At 36.3% G+C, this 15,322-nt stretch overlaps 1 protein-coding gene across 1 annotated transcript in view; it reads right to left on the minus strand.

Moving 5' to 3' along the window:
• The window catches only part of LOC131053391 (probable LRR receptor-like serine/threonine-protein kinase At1g56130), a 172,804-nt gene that overhangs the window by 141,270 nt on the left and 16,212 nt on the right, over positions 1-15,322 (minus strand). The window contains exon 6 of the mRNA XM_059214133.1: positions 11,753-11,824. Coding sequence (XP_059070116.1) covers positions 11,753-11,824 — 72 coding nt within the window. The remainder of the gene's footprint in view (positions 1-11,752; positions 11,825-15,322) is intronic.

Consider the following 15,322-nt stretch of genomic DNA (forward strand, 5'->3'; position numbering starts at 1 on the left):
GGAGTTTGTCATTTTTAGACTAAGCGATATTTTACCTTGTGCGATTTAGTTGAACGTGATTCTGAAGAGGGGCTGCGGATGGCAAACTTCGGTGAATCGGAGAGTTTGAAGACCATTTAAAACTTTAATCAATTTCGCATTCACCCTAAATTGCGATTTTCTGCACTCTTAGGCGTTTTGCCAAATTAAACACTTCGCACTTTACCTTAAAATGCGATTTTCGGAGCTATGAGGGTTTTGAAAATTCTCGCGTGGTATGGGGGGGGGGGGTTTTACAGGCTTTTTAAACTTCACACTTCATCTCCCAAATCGCAAACTCCGGATGCCTTCGCGTTATGAGGTTTACTACACTTTTGTGCTGTGTTCTTCAGATGAATGGAGGATTTCGGAGCATATGGGATTTTGCCAGAACTACCCTAACTTCTTCGCGGCTATCCTCTAGCTCGCAACTTCGGTGGAATGGAGGTTTTCGGAACCTAAACTGCGTTTTTCCTTGAAATACTTCAGTGCTTTTCACACAAACTTCGGACCTTTTAGACGTTTTCACAATTTTCGGGGCTTTCACGTTTTTTGTGAGTTTTACGAATTCTCCCGTTTTGCCCTTAGGGTTCGAAACTCGGCCCATAAGGCGATTTTGGCAACTTTAAGACAAATTCGGACCTTTGGCACATTTTGCAACTTTAAAGAATTTTTCGGACCCTTTACGCGAAATTAAAGTATTTTCGGAGTTTTGAACGCCTTTTGCAATTTTAACAAATTTCAGAGCTTTCACGCCTTTTGGCGACTTGAAGTATTTTGAAATTTCAGACCTTAAGGCACCTTTTGCAAATTTCGGAGTTTTGAATGCCTTTTGCAAATTTCGGAGCTTCCACACCTTTTGGCGACTTGAAGTATTTTGAAATTTCGGACCTTAAGGCACCTTTTGCAAATTTCGGAGTTTTGAACGCCTTTTGCAAATTTTGAAGTTTTGAAATTTCGGGCCCAGGGTCCGAAATTAGGCAACTTAGTGAATTTCAGACCTTGGGGGGGGTTTTGCAAAGTGAAAGGTAATTTTCGGACCCCTGGCACATTTTGCAATTTTATGAATTTCTTTCATTTTGTCCCCAGGGTCCCGAATTCGGCCCCCTGGGCGATTTTGCAAGCCTTTGAAATTTCTCTCATTTTGTCCCCAGGATCCAAAATTCGGCCCCCTGGGCGATTTTGCAAGCCCTTGAAATTTCTCTCATTTTGTCCCCAGGGTCTGAAATTCGGCCTCCTGGGCGATCTTGCAAGCCTTTGGCATTTTGCAACGAAATTCGTTCCTCCTTTCTAGTTGGCGAAAATTGTCATTCGTTCAAATCTTGTAAACTCCACAAAAACAAAACCTCATGCAATCTATCTCATCTCTCCTACGCGGAAATGACAATTTTGGGTCGTCATGCGACCTTCAGACGCACTGCTCTTTGCTTGGCGGGCTTTGCCAACTTCTATCACCTTACGCCTATCCAAGGCGATTTCACAATTTTGAACAATCTCTTGGTATTCGTGCCCGAGGGCTAGACTAGCCTAATGGAATCATCGGCTCTATTTCTTTCAACATCTTCACTGCTTCAACTTGAACGTGGGCTCGCTCAAAAGGATGCTAGACACTCTGCGCGAAACTCAACAGGGCAAAGACGAAAGGCCCAAAAAAATAGAAAAGAGAATATTTGCATGGCGAAGATGAATTCTTGGAAAAGGGATGTGAAGCTGGAAAAGAGAAAGTGCTTTTGAATTTTGAATTTTGAAAAGTGCACTTTTTGGCCAAAGGGTCATATTTGACTTCCAAGTCAACTGTAAACTTGAATCTTTGTGTATGTGCACTTTTTGAATTATTTTGGATAAGTTTTAATTACTTTTTTAGGTAGTTATTGCTCCCTTTAGGGTAGTTGCTGATATTTACCCTCCATTTATGGGTATGGGTACCTTTTTGAAAGGATGAATCTGGGCCACTTGTTTATATTAGATCTTGGCCATTCATCTATTTTTGAAGCCTATTTAAGGGATTGGTTTTCCCTCATTTTGTAAGAAGTTAATGGATTGTTGTTGAAGCTCTGGCGAAATTTATAGGATTTAATGCAAAGTTAAGACTGTTTCAAGTTTCCTTGTGAGTGCATGGTCTCCTTCTTCACTAATTTGATTTATTCAGTTATGTTTCTTTCATTTTCATAGCATTTTCTAGATAAACATCTAATAGAACCCTCGTTGTTCATACCATTAGGGACTGACTGATTGTCTTTCCTTCTGCATGGTTAATCTGAACCTTTCATATGCTTAGTTCGGTTATTGAATACTCATTGAATGAATGTTAAAGTTCTGATGTTGTGTTTAATAGCATGAAAACTCATTTTTCCCTTGAAGATCGCACTAGATTCATACAAATATTGTGCTTAAATGGCTGGTAATGTTTAATCTAGTTATTTGGAGGTGTCTGTCTGTTTTCTTAATATGCTATCTTAGTTAAATAATTTAGACTTGCTATACCTCTGTTTCCCTATCCCTCCTTTTTTCCCTTTTTTACCAAGAAGGATCCACAGTCCTGCTGAAATAGTATCATGCAACTGAAACCAATCGATAACGAGACTGTCAAAGTTTTAGGGAACTCATCTAGCAATTATCCATATCACCGTAAGTCCCTTTTGTGTTTCTAGAAAAACGCATCAAACCACTAAGCAATCCTGCCGTCAAGACCTGACAATCAAAACCTTGAGGTCGTCCCCTTTGATCAAATGAAAAACAGCATTAGGGATTTCCTCAAGAGAGGATAGGATACTCAACGAGTACATTCTATTCTACGTTGGCCGGATGAAGTCGCAAGTTCAACGATTTTAGACACGTCAACAGTAACCCATTACAGTGGTAACATTGGTCTTAGGCTCAATTCCCCCTATTCTCGATTCTTCTGATATGGATAGCTTCTCTATGGATTGTAAATTGTTCTCAAGTATCTTGACAACCTAGTTCTCAAGGTTTAGGTTTCTTCCTTCTTCTTTGTCCTGTATAGATTGTTCCACTTCATCCTCTTTGTCAGATACAGACTCTACAAATGGGTTGCCTACTCTATCAGCAAGGTTTTCGTTTGCTTCATTGGGAGTGGTAGGTGTCTTGCTAGTTCTAGCCATTCACTTGGCCTTTGCTTGTTGTTAGTGACATTCTTCCTTTCCTCCCGACTACGGCTCCTACTAACACTTCTACTTTTACTTCTTAGTGGACTTTCCGATTCTTCATCAATCTCTGCAACTACTATCATTGTTCACTTTTCTCTCTCAACTAAAGAGATCTTCTCACTGATCCCTTTCCCTCTTCCTGACCATTTGCAGTACATGTTTTGTCCTTGTTAGGCTATATGGGCATTAATTGTCGGAGGTACAACATCTACTTGTGCCGCATTCTTCTTCCTTTGTCCGGTTCCTTTCCTTGTACTGTTGTACTATCTACTGCCTTCATTGCTCTCGATCCCTTTCTTCTCGTAGGTTACAAAGGGAAACAAAGTTATGTGCTAGCAACCTTGGCAATATTTGGAGAAGATGGTCAACTTCATTGTTCATTGTCAGGTTATCCCAGATAGCACTCTTGGGGACCTCTCACTAGAGGACCTCACTTCGAATGTATGAGTTGATGAATACTTCCCACAAGTACACCAAGTCTTGTGTCAGTTCATCTTCTATTGTGTTCTTTTCTGCAGTTTTTATTACTTCTAGTTCTTCTACAAGTTGACCCATTACATCGCCATACTACTTGTCGCTATGTTGCTCCTTTGTGGATTATATTTTTTGGATCTATATCGACAACGATGCCAAATGTTTACTTGGGTAAGATTATGGCACTTAACATACAAATTAAATGGAAATCTAACTTGCAAAACATAGAATATCAAATATAGATCATAGAATATCAAATACGAATAGAACTTCCCAAAAAAATAGAGCATTTATTCTAATATGCAATGTGTACATGGCAATGACAATAGGTCCCCAACACATACAAAATGAGTACATATATAGTAGTCCTCAATTGGTACGATTACCAACCACTAGGAGAAGTCCAATAACAACCCACCTGTCGGGGACAATAACACAACATAGTTTTATTTAACAAATAGTCGACTAACTTCTACACATTTTATACTTTCAACTGACTAATATTTATTTATAAACAAACTCTGAACATTTGGCCGACTAGAATGACTATCATCTCTTCTCTTATCTTCTTTTTAAGGTTCTTTTTGTCAAATATCTCTTCCTTAGTTCGCAGCTTCTCACACAACATCAAGAAGGGCTTGCATGCAAAAAGAAGCATCTTGGCCAAGTATATGGGCAAGTTGGAAGCTTAGGAAATTAATGCCTCCTCCATTAAGTTCGGTTTTGCAGTAATTGTGAATCAATTACCCTTTCTTAGCACCCTGTTGATGTTTTATAGCTTCGATCGGAGAAGTCTCATATGTATATGTAATATATATTATCGCTGACATGTATATATATATATATATATATATATATTAATATATGTAATGATAATAAGTGTCATTATTATTATTATATATACGAATATCTATATATACACATAACGAATATCTATTATTGTTTATACAAATCAGAATATGGGCACCGCATCCATAAGTGTCGATTATATTGATCATTTCATTGATCAATATAAATCGACCTTTCTTATAGAGAATCCGATATATATAATTAACATCATGCATATCGACTTAAGTCAATCCCCTAACGATTATGGAAATCGTTGTTACACATAACAATAATGATTAAACGATTCTGGGAATCGTTAAATGCTAAACGATAAAGAGAAATCGTGATTGTATGTTAAACCGAATAAATAACGATTAAAGATATCTTTCCCTTGCACAAACCTTAGGTTAGAGACATTGCAATGAAGAGGCATGTCTCCACGTGGAGACATGTCTATTCATCGACATGTCTCCATGTACGTAGAGGCATGTCTATCCATTGACATGCCTCTACCGTAAGGTATATGATATGGTGCAGTTCAAGTTTAATAAGGCAAGTACAGTAATTATAAGTGCAAGCCTTTTAGATATCGATCTACCTCATAAAGAAGACTCTCATACAAATTATGTATTAAGTTGTATTCCCTTCATATGTGCAGCAATCTGCATTCAAGAATTCATTGACATATAAGTTAGTAAAAAAAAAAAAAATATAACTGTTTACATATCAAATCTGATCCAAACTTTAACATGGTATCAGAGCCAGGTCCAAGCTAGGAGCCCCAAGCACATGAGAGGTGTGGCTTAAGGGGGGGTGTTGGTGTTGGAAATAAGCCACACCCAGACCGACGATGGACTGGTTCAAGAGGGGCCAGTAGCTCAGTGGTAGAGCACTCCAGCAGCGATGGAAGGTCCTAGGTTTGATTCCTAGCTGGTCCATGTCTCAACATGGTGTGTTGGAAATAAGCCACACCCGGACCGATGATGAACTGGTCCAAGAGGGGCCAATAGCTCAGTCGTAGAGCAATCCAGCAACGATGGAAGGTCCTAGGTTCGAGTCCTACCTGGTCCATGTCTCGACATGGTATCAAACCTAGTTTGAAGAAAAGATCCGATCAGATTTATAGGAGGGAAACAACCAAACTTCATTAAAATCTCTAGATTTCTATATTTGTCAAAATGGTGAGTGGAGTTAGGCTAGAGGACCGACTTGAAGGATCTGCAAATTTTGTATCTTGGAAGTTTAGAATGATGCTCACATTAAAGGAACATGAATTAAACACTCTTGTGGAAAAGGCCTTACCCATGCCCGATGAAGAAGACGAGAAACTCCTATGGACAAGAAATAATAATAAAGCTATGAAACTATTGGTGGATGGAGTAAAAGATCACATTGTTCCAATTATCTCAAAACTAGATACTGCTTATCTAATGTTTTCAACACTAGAGAACATGTTTGAGATAAATAATACTAGCAGGGTGCTTGCTCTGAAACAGCAATTACACCACATCAAAATGAACCAAAGTGAAACTATCACTTCATATTTCATGAGGATAACGAAACTAAGAAACCAATTATCTACTATTGGTCACACATTTGATAGCAAGGAATTGACTATGCTAGCACTCAACGGACTTCCCACTTCTTGGGAATCTTTTATTCAAGGAATTAGTGCTCAAACCAAACTCCCCAAATTTGATCGGTTGAAGACTGATTGTATACAAGAAGAGTCCATATCGATTACTAGAGGGACTAGAATTAACTCCCAAAATGAAGAAATGCAAGTCCTAAACACTCAATCTCACAAAAGAGGAAAGAAGAATAACTTCAAGAAGAGGAGAGGCAAAGACTCGACCAGGAAGCAATCCTTCAAAAGGAAGAGGGACCTATCTAAAGTACAATGCTTTAGATGTGATAAATATGGTCACATTGTTGTAAAGTGTCCTGACAGACCTAAGCCTCAAGCCTCAATTGCTGAAATCAGTGAGCCAAACACAGACTTTGAAAGACTTGTTTTCTACTCTGCTCTATCGAGACAAGTATCAACCAGCCTCAACACCTGGGTAATAGACAGTGGGGCATCTCGGCATATAACAGGGTTTAGAGAGCACTTCGACACTATGATAGAGAAATCTGATGAGGAAGTCACAATTGGGGATAATTCAAACTACCCAGTGAATGGGATTGGAACTTGTACGATTCAACTAAATCAAGCATTGCCCTTCAATTGACAGGTGTGTTATTTACACCAGGCATCAAACGCAACCTAAACTCAATATCATCTCTTGAAGATAAAGGATATAGAATCACCTTCATGGATGGAAAAGTCTTAGCCTGGCCTAAGAACTCAACCATCAAGAAGGCCCACACCATTGGAGTTCGACATGGTTGCCTATACAAACTTTGCATCTCTCCTTCACAAGCACTTATTCATGAATCCTCTAACACTTGTGAGTTGTGGCATAGAAGATTAGGGCATCTTCACTTTTGTGCTTTACCTTCTATAGAGAAAATGGTGACAGGGATACCTAAGCTGACTCAAGAACATGAAGGAATCTGCAAAGGGTATTGCTTAGGAAAAAATACCAAGGGCACATTTCATAATAGTGAAAGTAAATCCAAAAATGTATTAGAAATTGTTCATTATGATTTATGTGGACCCATGTCAGTACCCTCCTTAGGAGGATTTTTGTATTATGTCATTTTTGTAGATGATTACTCTAGGAAGACATGGATATATTTTCTAAAGTGTAAAGAGTCAGATGAAGTCCTTAAAAGGTTTAAGGAATTCAAAGCTTTAGTAGAAAACACCTCAAGTAGAAGTATAAAAACTCTTAGATCAAATAATGGGGGGGAATACATTCTGAAAACTTTAATATTTTTTGTAATAATATTGGGATTAAGAGGGAGTTCATTGTTCCTTACAACCCTCAACAAAATGGGGTTGCGGGAAGGAAAAACAGAACTATAGTAGAAACAACCAAAGCCATGATGCATGACCAAAACCTTCACAACTCTTTCTGGGCTGAAGCCTCTAGTGTTGCTATATATATTCAAAATAGATGTTCACATTCCTTTCTTGACAACAAAACTCCTGAAGAAGCAGTCACAGGAATAAAACCTAACATAAGTCACTTAAGAATTTTTGGTTGTCCTTTTTACATTCACATCCCTAAAGAGAAAAGATCTAAATTAGAACCCTCTGGGAGAAAGGGGATCTTTGTTGGGTATAGTGAAAATTTTAAAGCTTATAGGCTCTATATCCCAGGTCAAAAACAAATTGAACTAAGTAGGGATGTAATATTTGAAGATGTTGCATTCAAAATATCTAAGGATGTTAATGAAACAGAAGATGACCCCCCTCAATACAGTGAAAAGGATCACTCCTCTGAGATTCAAAATGAGACTCACGAACAAACTGAAGGCAACACTCACATTGAACCTATGGACTATATGGTTGAACCTAGGGACACTAATGTGACAAATAAAAGACCACTATGGGCCAAAAAGATGATTGAGGAGGCTGAAAATTATGCAACTTCAAAAGGAACCTTCAGGGAAAGTAAAAAACCTAATAGATTCTCTAGCTACATTGCTCTAATGAGTGAAATCATTAATTCAGAACCTTCTATTGTGGAGGAAGCCTTCCAACATCACGCTTGGAAAGAAGCCATGACAGAAGAGTATAAGTCTATTATCAAGAATGATGTCTAGGACATTGTACCTAGGCCTAAGAACAAATCAGTAGTATCTTCTAAATGACTTTTCGAAATCAAACATGCTGCGGATGGAAGTATTGAAAAATACAAAGCAAGGTTTGTAGCCAGAGGTTTCTCTCATAAAGAAGGAATTGATTATGAAGAAACTTTTGCTCTTGTTGCTCGATACACTTCTGTCAGAGCCGTGATTGCTATTGCTGCATCTAAATGATGGAAAATCCGTCAAATGGATGTAAAGACCACATTTCTTAACGGTGTGATAGAAGAAGAAGTCTATTTGGAACAACCTGAAGGATTTATAGTACATGAACAAACTTCTCATGTTTGCAAATTGAAGAAAGCCTTATACAGGCTGAACAGGCTCCTCGAGCGTGGTATGAAAGGATAGCTCACTATCTATCCGGACTTGGCTTCTCAAAGAATAATGCAGATCTGAATCTTTATTTTAAGGTAATCAATGGAGATATGTTAATTCTTATCCTTTATGTTGATGACTTGTTAATAACAGGCAAAGAGCATCTCATCATCAAATGTAAACAAGAACTTGTAGCTGAATTTGATATGAAGGACTTAGGTCCTCTACACTATTTCCTCGGATTAGAAGTATGGCAAAAAACTAATGAGATCATTCTAAATCAAGGGAATACACTATTGACATTCTAAAAAGGTTTGGAATGATGGATTGTAAGTCCATGTCCACTCCCATGGAAACAAACTTACACAAATTAAGAGAAGCAGCTACAAGTTCTGAACCAGCAGATTCCACTCTCTATCGGCAAATGATTGGATCATTGATGTATTTGGTCAATACTAGACCAGATATTTGTTATGTTGTGAATGCACTCAGTCAGTTCATGTGTGAGCCAAAGCAGATACATATAGTCATAGAAAAACACATCTTGAGATATCTTCGTGGAACAATTGGATATGGCTTAAAATATAAAAATGTAGATCTAAACTTATATGGATATACCGACTCAAATTGGGCTGGGAGTAAGATAGATCGAAAAAGCACATCACGATGTTGCTTCAATTTAGGATCAGCCATGATATCCTGGTTTAGCAGAAAGCAATCCTCAATTGCTCAGAGCTCCACAAAAGCAGAATACATTGCAGCATCTATGGGAGCACAAGAAGCAGTATGGTTGAGAAAACTCCTTGTAGGATTGTTTGGAGAATCCTTAAACCCAACCATTATCCACTGTGACAACCAGAGTTGTATAAAGCTTTCAGTAAACCCAGTATTTCATGACAGGTCCAAACATATTGAAATACCTTATCACTATGTTAGAGACATGTTGGAAAGAAAGGTAATTCAGCTGAGATATATTAGTATTGAAGATCAAACAGCAAACACTCTCACCAAGCCTCTAGCCAAAACAAAGGTAGAACACTTCAGAGGTAAGCTTGGCATAGTTGAAATGTAAAATTCTGAGTTTTGAGTCTCAGCATTATTATTGTACTAATATATTCTAAAAAGTTTAATATAAACTCCTTCTGTCATTTTGGGCACCTGTGTACATCATTAAGAAGTGACGACTTATGAATGATAATCACTTGTATTGTCAGTAGTTATTGAAAGGTGACGACTTTACAATAACTTTGAAATCTATCATGATAGATATCATATGGTTGATATTTGTGAACATGTCATGATAGTGCATATTACTTATAACAATTTTTATCATAAGGTTGATATCCTGAAATTGTTGAGATATATCATGGTGGATATTAAGTGCTTAATATCAGTGAGTATGCCATGATTTCCATACATCCCTATGGTAGGCATCATATGGTTGATGCCAATGCACATACCATATTGGGCATGTTGAGTTTTGGTAAGTATCATAAGTGTTGATACTTGTAGGCCATTGCTCCTGATATCATCTCTACTACATGATGTGTAGTTTCCTACATACATATAAAACTTGTAATCCTCCTCCCTAGCTAAGAGGGAGTGTTGATGTTTTATAGCTTCAATCGGAGAAGTCTCATATGTATATGTAATGTATATTATCGTTGACATGTATATATATATATGTAATAATAATAAGTGTCATTATTATTATATATATGAATATCTATTATTGTTTATACAAATCAGAATATGGGCACCGCATCCATAAGTGTCAATTATATTGATCATTTCATTGATCAATATAATCAACCTTTCTTATAGAGAATCCAATATATATAATTAACATCATGCATATCGACTTAAATCGATCTCCTAATGATTATGGAAATTGTTGTTACACAACAATAATGATTAAACGATTCTGGGAATCGTTAAATGCTAAACGATAAAGAGAAATCGTGATTGTATGTTAAACTGAATAAATAACGATTAAAGATATCATTGCCTTGCACAAACCTTAGGTTAGAGACATCACAATGAAGAGGCATGTCTCCACGTACGTGGAGACATGTCTATTCATCGACATGTCTCCACGTACGTAGAGGCATGTCTGTCCATTGGCATGCCTCTACCGTAAGGTATATGATATGGTGCAATTCGAGTTTAATAAGGCAAGTACAGTAATTATAAGTGCAAGCCTTTTAGATATCGATCTACCTCATATAGCAGACTCTCATACAAATTATGTATTAAGTTGTATTCCCTTCATATGTGCAGCAATCTGCATTCAAGAGTTCATTGACATATAAGTTAGTAAAATATATATATATAACTGTTTACATATCAAATCTGATCCAAACTTTAACACACCCAAGGTGGCATTTTTTCAAGAAGGATCCTTTTTTATTGCCACCAACATTACAACAATTTGCAAAGTACAACAAAAAGGAAAAAGATTAAATTCGAAGATTTTCAAGAACAAAGAGATGGTAAGGAAAAATATTATGACAAAATGTGATAGTATTTGGAAAGACAGCAATATTCATATTGTCTTTATATGTAAATATTTCATTAGCAAACTCAAAGTTAGATGAGGCAAAAACATTGTTGTATATTATTTTCTCCAAGACTTATAATGGAGATAAGTTATTCCTCTCACAATTACTGTGCTTAAATTTAGTTATGGTGGTTACCTTCATATTTGTTGAATTGGCTAGACAATGATTTATGGATTTATTTGAATTTTGTTGCTCTTATGTCTTTTTATCAAATATTTATGTTCAGAAGAATATTAAGAATGATATTTATTTTCAGAACCATATTGTGAAGTTGAAGATTAGTAGAAAGGGAAATTTAGCATATAATTATACACATTAGAAATGTGAAGTTGAACATTAGTAGAAAGGGAAATTTAGCATATAATTATACACATTAGAAAAGTTCAAATCTTCAATATTTGACTAACTTAGGTGATAGTATTCCTTCTATAATGAAGGATATAATTTGGGGCTATTCAAACAAGTGTTGCATTGTAGTGTTCTAGAAAATATAGTAATTTTAATATTTGCAAATGAAACCAAGCACAAAAATATAAAGAACAAAATATCAATATGAAAATAGGAAGCCTATATTTGTTCATCATTATATTTCAAAAGTAGCAGTTTCAAGGGGTAACACATCAAGCTTACATTTGTTCCAGCTGAGTCAGGTTACCAAGCTCCAGCGGTAATGTTCCATTAAGATTGTTTGACGAAAAGCTCCTGAATTTGGTAAAAAACAATCATGAGAAATATTTGGAGTCTTCCCCATTTGGAAGCTACTTGAACAATTGCAAAGTTAATTGCTTATGAATGACATGAAATGGATAAATATTAAACGTGCATAGATTTAAATAAAATTATTCAACTTTAGCAGATTGCACTTAGAAATTTATGATATTTCTTCCAAAGAGAACAGAGATATACTAAATGTAATTAATGGGAATAAATGATCCAAATTGGATCTACTTGTGATATATTTTACTTCACCGTCGTTGTATCCGTATCGTAGTAGGAACCCTAAGAGGTTCTAATGATCCTTAGTGAATTTTCCTTATGTAATTCGATCTTTCCTAACTTATATTAGATGGAGGAAGAATTGTAGAGATATCTATAAGCGTTGAAACATGTGCAAAGTACTTAGGAAGTAGTACAAAAGCCCAACAAAATTTTCTGCAAATTTTGTTTTGAATTTTTTATTTACAAAAGCAGGTCTTAGAGATGGTTTTGTGCTGCACTGAATCGATTCTAATAAACACATGAAGGATTCAATGATGATTGAACTTGTCCTAGATAAACCCAAAGTTCAAACACAAGAATGGGTTTGCACAGAACTTATGTCGCAACCAGAAAACTAGCAATGGGTTTGATCAGGAACCAAATTGTCCTGCATAAGACAGAAACTAAAATAATCATCTATTTTGCAAGATAGACCAATCTGTATGTTGTCTATTTAGTTAGTATGTTTTTTTGGAGGTTTTTGTGTCAATCTTTCAGTATGCTTTGGGTAAAAGAGAATCTTAGAGAGGAATTAAAAAATCACGTAGATTTCAAGTTTAGTATTGTAGAGCATAGTGGAAATAGAGTAGCATAGAACAAAGATCATGAGATGCAGACCACGGAAGATGGGGTTGATTATTGTACGCTATAGCCTTGTGAGCTTATAAAATTGCATTAACTGGTAATATTGGATTAGAGACGCCCACTTTGTATTGCTTTCCTACACTAGGTTTCTCCAAGATATATTTTATGTGTTTACTACTATAGATATGTTGTATATGTTTATTTTCCATGTTTACATGTCTATTTGAATTATTTCTTAGCATTTCATGCAATTCATGCAATATGGGCACTTTGAATTGATGTCCATAGGCATATTACTAAAATATGTGCACAATCACACAATTCAATAATAAGACTAATATTCATGTTGATGATTTGAACAGTATAATCACAGATCATATTGGTATCAGAGCTTTGCATGTAGTTGTTGGAGTGCAGATCGTGTTGTTTTAGGTTACATTTGATCTCACTTGCCATATTTGCAGAAGCAAGAGGTGACAGTACAGTAACACTATTTTAGTAGAATATTTTGCCTAAGAAAGTAGAACTGTCAAATCAGAGAAGGCATGGCTCAAGGAGAAAACATACCTCAGACATTAGAATATCAAGAGTTGAGAACATTGAATTTGTAAATGGATGCCTTTCACTTCAATTAAAAGAGGAGATTTGTAAGTAACAGCAGTCATTGCAAGGATGAATTGATCAAGATATTTCATATCAAAATCCAAGTAAAAATGACGAAGGTAGATGCACTCTTTGATTTATGTTCTCAAGCATTTGATTTCCAAGAGTTGGTAAAGAAGCTTGGATTGGAGGCATATGATCCACATCCATCCAATTTTTTTTAGATGTGAAGCAAGGAATGGAGATTCATATCACCAAACAGTGAGACATCAAGTTTGGAATTAATGAGCTTTTATTGATGAATTCTTAGTAAATGTTGTCCCTCTTGATGATTGTAATGTAGTATTTAGAAATCCCTATCTGTACAATAGTGATGCTGTTGGAAATATTACATCATAGATATTAGAGTATAGGCTATTAAATAATGTTCTAGCAGAATTAGTTAATAAATAAAATTTAGTGTGTATTTTATCTTCACAATAATTTGTTGTTAAGTTAATAAGTAATATTAATTGTATGTAGGAAGTTTCACATTGGTTCGTATGGTTACTTTATTTAAGTCCTTAATAAAACCCATGTAAATTAATGTGTGATTATTCCAATTGTGTAATATATTTCATAGTATCATGATTGTTGATCATGGTGTAACTTACAGATTTGGTGCTGACCATTTTAATATGGTATTAGAGAAGAAGAAAATATATTTCATAGCGATGTTTTAATAATTGCCAGGGGAAAGACTAATCACTTGGTTGTCCTCTAAGTGAGAAGCCATTCTTTTCTTGGGACATTAAATGAAGTTACTGGTTGCTCATTGATTTGAGTTTTTAAATAGTAGCATTGCAAAGGTTTATAGCCCACTACAACTCCATTTTTTTGTAAAAGCTTTTTGTCTTGGCTCATTGATTGTATGTTTGCAAAGGCCCTATCTTTTGAATTTATTTGTGCAAAACCATTATATCCTATTGTTATTGCATAAGGGTTGTTTAGGATAGCTTAAAGGTTGTGCCTTAGGCACATGTGCTTCCAAAAGTTTGCAAATCCATGTGACAAAGTCCAACCTTGGTAAGTGTTGTGCGTAAGCACTTCACGCCCTGTCTTTGACAGGGACCCCCTATGATTTTGTGTATGCCTGTTATGTGAGAGAGATGAATGGGTGGCTTTGTGGTGCAATGCCTAAAAGCCACGATCTTGTGAAGCCCAAAAATCCCGAAACTCTGCTATGCCAAAGGTTGAGCGCTTAGGGCAATTGTGTGTATAACTTTGGGCTTTTCTTTCATCGCTTGATGTTTACAAATGACTTCAAGATTGCCTAGCAAAGCCAAAATGACCCCAACCCATACCTTGTTATCGCCAATCAAGCGAAGGCAAAATCGCGGGGGTAAATGAAGACGTTTTTTTTTCATTTTTTCTTGTCAATCACAACCAGAAGCCCAATTTTCAGGACACATTTTGTTTTTAAGTCCAAAGTTGTTGAGGAAAGTCACACATTTTGAATCGAATGCCTGAGTTTTGTGACAAGAAGAGGGCATCTAAAATGAAACAATGAAAGTCGCACAAAATAGCTCAAAGAGCCGAAAATAAGAAAAGACCAGAATAGAGCAATATAGTCTAATCTAGCTGAAATCCCAAAGTGCACAAAACCCCCATTTCAGGTTGAAAATGATTAAAAAGGGTAAAACTTGCAAAGTAAGCTCATAGGCTGAAATTGGCTAATAGAACAAAATCGTGTAGGGTATCCTGTTAGGCCGAAACTAAACTTCAAAGGGTAAATTCGCATAATCCTCTCATCTGCCCCAAAGTCGTAAAAACTCGCAAAATCCCCTTGTAAGACGAAATTGAAGGAGGGCTAAGTCATGCATTTTGGCCATTTAGACTGAAACCGAAAAACTCAAAAGCTCACAAAATCGGCTAGTAGGCCGAAAAAGAGGAAACAAATTAAAAACTTGCGAAATCTCCTCCTAAGCCGAAAAATTGAAGAACGTCCGAGTTCGCCAGTCCTCTCAAATGCCGAAAAAGCTTCAACAAAGGCAT

Source organism: Cryptomeria japonica, chromosome 11 (genome assembly GCF_030272615.1).
Source record: "Cryptomeria japonica chromosome 11, Sugi_1.0, whole genome shotgun sequence".
Taxonomy (NCBI): Eukaryota; Viridiplantae; Streptophyta; class Pinopsida; order Cupressales; family Cupressaceae; genus Cryptomeria; species Cryptomeria japonica.